General features: G+C 27.1%; 1 protein-coding gene across 1 annotated transcript in view; it reads right to left on the minus strand.

The window, feature by feature from the left end:
• The window catches only part of LOC106317334, a 3,452-nt gene extending 2,109 nt beyond the window's left edge, over positions 1-1,343 (minus strand). The window contains exon 1 of the mRNA XM_013755166.1: positions 610-1,343. Within this exon, the coding sequence (XP_013610620.1) occupies positions 610-1,234 (625 nt within the window). The 5' untranslated portion in view covers positions 1,235-1,343. The remainder of the gene's footprint in view (positions 1-609) is intronic.
• Positions 1,344-7,586: the final 6,243 nt, after the last annotated feature.

A 7,586-nucleotide genomic window follows, 5' to 3' on the forward strand; every position in this document is an offset into this window, starting at 1 on the left:
ATAACAAAAATTTTAAACCATGGATCATAAAATTTGAATGTAAGACTTTTAACAGTTTTAGTAATTTATACCCGTTTGTAAAAATTCAAAATATAACATATACATAAAAATCTATATTTTTATTATATGGTTATTGTGGTTATTTAATTTATTTAATAACTTAAAATTAAACAAATATGATAGAAGATACACTATTTTTTATCAAATCTTTATTATTCAAAATCATTAATTGCCATATATACTTTAGCCACATTAGGAAATTCCGTAAATTTTATTTAAGGAAATAATAAAGTACATTAATGATGAATTTATTGTTAGTTTAATAAAAAGCTTATTATATAATTAGATGGACCAACATATTTCTCTAATGATTCTAAGAATCATTCTACTGATAACACGTGCCTACAAAAAGAAGTTGTAATGTTTCTCAAATGATATACGGGGGATAATAAGTTATTCTGATCGTAAATTATGACGATGATCAAATAATTTTTTAAAAAGTAAATTAACCTGTGCGCAGCACAGGCAGTAATGCTAGTAGTAAAATAAAGAGGGAGTAAAAGATTTGAAGATAAGTATTTTTATTTGAAAGTGGATTGTTGGACTAACCGGGACTAGAGATACGGTGGTTGGGGGAGACGGGAGAATTGCCGCCACTACTAGTACCCATCGTTGACCCGGAATAAGAGACCCGACCCGGTTCGAGCTCAAATCCTAAATCCTTACAAGCTTCGACTTCCCCTAAATCCATACACAATGGCCTTCCTCCTCCTTTAGGCTTCGTCACCACCACCACTCCTCCACCGTAACCGCTCTGTTCTTCAGCATAGCTCCTCCGCATACTGTCCACCCACGGCGGATACTCCGGTCGCAACTTCCTCCTCCTCCTAGGATTGTTGTTACTCTCTTGTTTTTTCTTTCCCGCTTCGTTCTCGCTCGCGTAAGCTTTATCTCCGGACACCGGCGAGCTCAGCGTCGAACCTCGCCGCCTTCTCCATCTTGGTGGCGTCGCCGGAAGTGACTGACAACCCGTTGACCCTTTGTCGGAATCTGAAAACTCTAGCTGCTGCTCCATGGCTTTCTCTCCTCCGCCGACAAGTTTTTCGTCGGAGTCGGACGGCTCTACGTCGGCTTCATCACCGTCGTGGTTATAACAAACGGAGAGCCTCGATAGCGAGTGGTGCTCTTCTTCTCTAAGGAAAGACGACATTTTCATATCTTCATCAAACGCCATAATAACGTTACGGATTAAATGTGTTTTGTGTATATATGAATAATAAATGTATTTATACGTATATTTTCAGTAATATGATCGTGTATCTGTTTTTAGCTTCAGATTTTGATTTTTCTGTTGGTTAAGTGTTTTGATTATACAAGATAACAACATGGAGAAACCTTATATACATCCGATCAATAATATTTAATGAGCCTTTTGAATAACGTAATAATAATAGTTTATAATATACAAATATATAGACTCAAGAATGTGCCATTTGTTCTGAAAATATGGAGATGTGTGTAGGATAACGATGGCATTATCTATATGTAACTATGATGGCATTTTTTTATAAGTTCTTGCTGACTAAGAAAATATAAATAAATGCTTTTTTCTCTTTTTAAATTAATGCTTGTTTATGATAAAACTCTATGCACTACTTTGATTTGAGCTATATTCATAAGTTCTTATACAATATATCTATCTGGTTTAAGTTGTTTTTAAAGCTAGGAAATTAGTGGTATATGTCTATAGAGGAATACATTGGTGGGAGCTTCCAGATTAGCAATAAATTCATTGATTAAAACCAGATTAGATTAGGAGTATTAAACAGTAACTTAAAGAATTAGAAATCGTCCCTGCTGACCTAAGTGAGGTTGACCAGCTACTATGCAAACCAACCGTCTTCTTACACGTAACATCTGGACAAGAGATAGAACTAAAACCAGTCTGCACGACTAGGCCGTCCAAAGCATGTTATCATATACCAAAATCTTTAGTTGTTATTTTCTTTAAGATGTTTACTAGATCTATAGTCATTTATAACATTTTCAACTCATTGCTATTTTTGCCTTTAGAATGTATTTAGAATCAATTTCACTCCAACTGATTGCTCTCTCTTTTTTTATAATATAATTTTTTTTTTTCCTATTTAAGAGAAAAAATAGATTTTTTTTGTTCTATATTATGGAAATCGCCCTTATATATTAATTGAGACTATTAATTGAGACTTCTGCTGACATGTCGCTCATAGTTGAAGTTTTAAGAAATTGTTATAATTTAATTGGTTGATGACTTTTATTAAATATTTATTTTAATCAAATCTAAAAACAAAAGGAAACTCTATAACCAATTAATACAAGTTACCAAAAAACACAAGTAATATTACAAATAATAATTTATGGTAACTAATTGCATAATTATAGAAAGAATATATAATGTTTCATCAATTTTTTTTTTATAAATTATTTACTTATAAATATTTAAAAATATTTATAAAAATATTTTTATAGAAATAAATATAGTGGTTGTATATTCTTATATAAAGATTTAGATTTGTATATAAGGCATTATTAGAAATTTTATGTTTTTTAAAACCCACACGAGATTTAGAAATCATTTATAAAGATTTTGAAATTATTTAAAAACACTTTTTAATTCTGGCCTACAAAATCATTTTATTGGAGTTTCTAAATCATTTATGAGACTTTTATCAAATCCATTTATATAAATCTTGAGCACATCTTGTTTAGATGCAAAATGATAAATGCTTCTAGATCCAATTATAATTGTATAAATGTATATTTATAATGATTTATAAATCATATAGAATTATTTCACACTTATTATCTTGTCTATTAAAATAGAAGTAATTTAAGTGACTTATGCTTATTATGTTTAAAAATAAGTCATTTAAATCATATAAAATTATAACACAATATTTATTTATATATTAAAATATAATTTATTTAAGTGATTTTTGTTACATATACGCTCATAGGTGAAATCTTACAATTTCAATAGTTAATATTTAGATTTTTATGTATTTTTTTAGTGCTAAAATAAAAATCAGTTTTACAATCAATTATCTGTGAATTTTAAATTTAAATACTGTTTAATATCTTCTAAAAATAGATAATGAAATTTTTGACTATCAAACTATTAAATGCTTTAATTTTAATATTTTTAATTTTATTCAACAATTATAATATTATAAACATAACATGTATTTTTGTATAATATTATCATCCGCGAAGTCGTGGACAAACACCTAGTTACTATTATATAAGAATATATTAGAGAAAACTCATCTATATTATAGAGATTTTATATTCTAGAATAAAATATATCAAAATACATTGGTGATGGTTTTACTTTCAAGTTGCCATTTTTACTGTTGTATTTCTAGTTTGAATTTTTCACTAAGGGAAGTAGTTTGCATGCAATACAAGGGAGAATTTAGCTAAATTAGTATGTACTTGTTTTTAAAAAAAAGAAGGTTTGTTGATATTCAACAACAAAATTTAAATTTCTTTTCTGGATATTTTTTTTCTCATAAAGAAATTGTATACAAATATAGAAAATATTGCAGTCTTTAGAATTGGTCATGTAAAAATTAATATTTTATGGTTATAGTTCTAATTTTCTCTTGTAAAAATCCAAAAAAAAACAAAAAAATGAAATAAAACTTCTGAAATGAAATGCTTTGAAGACCTCAATTTATTCTAAAGCCGGCTTTCTTTGCGAGGGTGAGTGGACGGTCTTATTACCTTCACACGTGTCATTAATCAACCAATGATTGATTCTACTGGCAAATCCACGTGATGCTGTTCAGACATATGTACACTAAAAGATTTTGCAAGTACTTAAAAACTAGATTTACAGGTTCTGATATGGCAGTAGTCTCTTTTTAAATCGGTTCTTCAGTGTTGCATGTTTTAATTGATTACACAATCATATATAATCGGAATTAAATCAACATTATGTGAAATACCGTTCCGTTAGCTAAATAACAAATAAATATGAAATTTTGCAATTCCGAAATGTAACATTTAGGAATTGCAAATTTTGTCAAAAAAACATTTTGAATTGTTTACTTAATGATTGCATTTTTTTTATGTTGTTATTCTGTTTGTTATATCAAATCTTTTCACTTCTTTATCCATTATAACCCCTATTACAATTTCAGGCTACATTTAAAGGAAACTGCCTTAGTCATAATTTAAAAGTTTGTGGTAGTGATCATGCCAAATATATGGGTTTTAAAAGCATAGGAAAAAGCCAAAGTATCAACAAACTATTTTCCTCTCCCGACTCGATACATAGAACGGAAACATAAATTAGTGAGAAGCAATATATGTTGCAAATATGCAAAGAACGTTATCACTAAAATATTAAAAGTAAAGTAATTAATGGTAGGTGAGACAGACCCAAATGAAATTTATATTGAAGGCAAACCAATCAATGCTTCCCACGAGGGTATTAAGAATTACTTTTAGATGACAAAGACAATTTGACCGCTATTGATAATATTATTATGAACTTACATATACTGTTATACATACATAGAGAGTATAATATACTACGTCCGTTCCCGAATGTAAGAATTTCTAGATATTTCACGCTTATTAAGAATATAACAAATGTTTACAGTTTAATTTATTATTTATTTTTCTATACACTTTTCAATTACTCTCCACCAATTAAATCCAATCAATTCAAATATTTGTAATTAATGTTTCTCAAAAGTATACAAAAGTATACAAAAATATCTTAAAATATATAGAAAATCTATCTTTGTGAAACAAGAAAAAAATATAGAAAATCTTATTTTCGAGAACAGAGGGAAAAATATTTTACAGTTGAAAATAACATTTAAGGGCATCTCCATTCCCACTCCATAATTTACTCTAAAAATGGAGTGAGAAATGAAGTATGAACAAAAAATAAAAAAATTATTTATTTATGGAGTAATCACTTTTTTATTTTTTCATTACTCAATTTTTCACTCTATTTTACCGTAAATTATGGAGTGTGGATGAAGATGCTTTAACTTGCCGCAAAATCTGTTAAACTAATCTCGTGGGAGAAAACGATAGCTATAGTTAATTTCATAACCCAAAACAAGCCAATAGAAAGAAGATCATAAGTCATATACTACATCTTAAAATCTTAATCGAGAAATCGGAAAAGATTATAAGCTCGAATAAATAGCCATAACACGTTATTTAATTTATTGGTTTGTAAAGATTCATTGTTGTGTTGGAAAAGAAATATAGGTACTTGTACACTTTTGACCCAAAAAAAGGTACTTGTACACTAGGTTAAAGCTTATATCTGAAAATCACATCAAGATATCGAAAACTTAACTTGCGACCACGACGAAGACTGTAAATCTTGCGTAAAACTTCATTGCCGTTAAATGATTGTCAACCATATTGATGTGGCATATCCCTTGCCAGAGTTGAACGCCAAATAAACAAGCCACTGAGATTGAATTTATTGGGCCAAACCCAGTGCCTGGCAACCCTCACAGGGGTCCGAGCCAAATACGATGACTTAGCATAAGATTTCCACTATAAAATTATTTATAATCAAAATATTAATTATATTGTAATATAATATAAAATACTAAATAAAAATAAAATAAAATAACATTAAAAATGATTATAGTATTTAAATGATTTCACTTTTCGTTTTTTTATAAAGCATTTTCTTTTTCTTTTTTAAAATATGTTCAATATCTTAAAAATTATAAGGAAAAAAACAAAAGGCATTCTAATTTATATATGTTAAAATAGGATAAGTATGCTAACCATCAACATTCACACCACTAAATTTAACAAATAAATTATTTTAAATAGAAATACAATTTTTTGGTAGAAACAAATTTGAGAAAACAAAATTAACTAAAAAACTTGAACTTGAACAAATAAAAGGTTATTTTCTTTTATATAATTTTAACAAAAAAACTATTTTTTGTATTTTTTTGGTTTTAAGTTCAAGTAAAAAACATAAGTTTAAACAATTTTCAAGGATTTTTTTAGAGATTTGGGTCCTAATTTTTGTAAATTGTGTGGGTGCCTAAGGCTAATGCATTTTTTCTAAAACTATAGGCACGCCTCTGGCCAAGCCCAATATAGTGAACCTAATATCAATCCCCTATTAATCGAGGAACATTTGAAATTGAAAAGATGTAACCTCAATTTTGTATTAATTAAAATAGGCCCCAATGCATAGGTGGCACTCAATTAGGTAGCCAATTACATTCAATTGAAAAATAAGTAGGTCCACATTCGATTTTTATATGTTGTTAGATACATAAGTTGGTCAAACTATATGATATAATGATATGATATGTTATTTTCTTTCTTTAAATCAAACCTACGAAATTACCATAAATGACTAATATATATATGACAATTAATGATTTTAATAATAAAGATTTGATAACAATTTATATCTCCTCCATCATTTTTTGTTTAATTTTATATTATTAAAATAAATTAAACAATCAAATTAGCTATAAAAGTAAAATTTAGATTTTTTCGTATATGTTATATTTTGAATTTTTAAAAACGACAATAAATGACTAAAACTATTAAAATTATTATGTTAAAAATTAATGATCAATGGTTTAACATTTTTATTATAAGAAGATACACATGATTTTAAAACCATATGAGTAAAAAATATCATTTAATTTTATATTATTAAAAGATATTAAAAAATCACATTAAATATATAATAAAAACATTTATATTTTTTCTTATATGTTATGTTTTGAATTTTTCAAAACGTCTGTATATTATTAGAAATTTGAAGATTCTTACTCTGAAAATTTTGTGATCAATAGATTATTTTTTTTTATAATAAGTTACAAATGATCATAAAATATAACGCATATGAATTTTTATTTAATAAATATTCAAACTAAATAATATATATATAAATACTAATGATTTAAAGCAACAAGATTGGATGATCAATTTAGTTGTCCAGTTGAAATTTTTCAAAAGTATGTGAAAGACTAAAGTCAAAGTAAATATGTATTTAGAATAGTAGTTATATTTTACTAACCAAAATACCAAAAAAACCGAACCGAATCGAAACCAACCCGATATCTGGATTGAACACCCCTAATCCAAATAAAGCCAAACTATTGTTTCATTCTCCAAAATATAATAAAAATAATAACTTAATTCCGCGCAAGGCGCAAGTCTTATCCTAGTTAAATTATGTATAAATCAATTCAAACCCAACTGAATTAAAATCCACCTAAATCTATTACAAAGCACCAGAAAATTTTAAAATTAATCTGAAAATAATAATTTAAACTTTGATTGTTTGTGTTTTTTTTTTTGGGTTTGAAGATGTATGTTTTCACCCAACCAAGATAGTTGTTGAAAGAAACAAGTATTTTAAAGTTTTCACCGATTTAATGAAAACTATCTAATCAAAAATAAAATAGAATAAAAACAATTACTCTTAGAACATCATTATTAGGTTGTATCTTATAATTATAATAACTAGATCCTTTTTCCGCGCTACGCGCGGATAATATATTTAAATTTGTTACATTATTATTTTT

This window comes from Brassica oleracea, chromosome C9, assembly GCF_000695525.1.
Source record: "Brassica oleracea var. oleracea cultivar TO1000 chromosome C9, BOL, whole genome shotgun sequence".
Lineage (NCBI taxonomy): Eukaryota > Viridiplantae > Streptophyta > Magnoliopsida > Brassicales > Brassicaceae > Brassica > Brassica oleracea.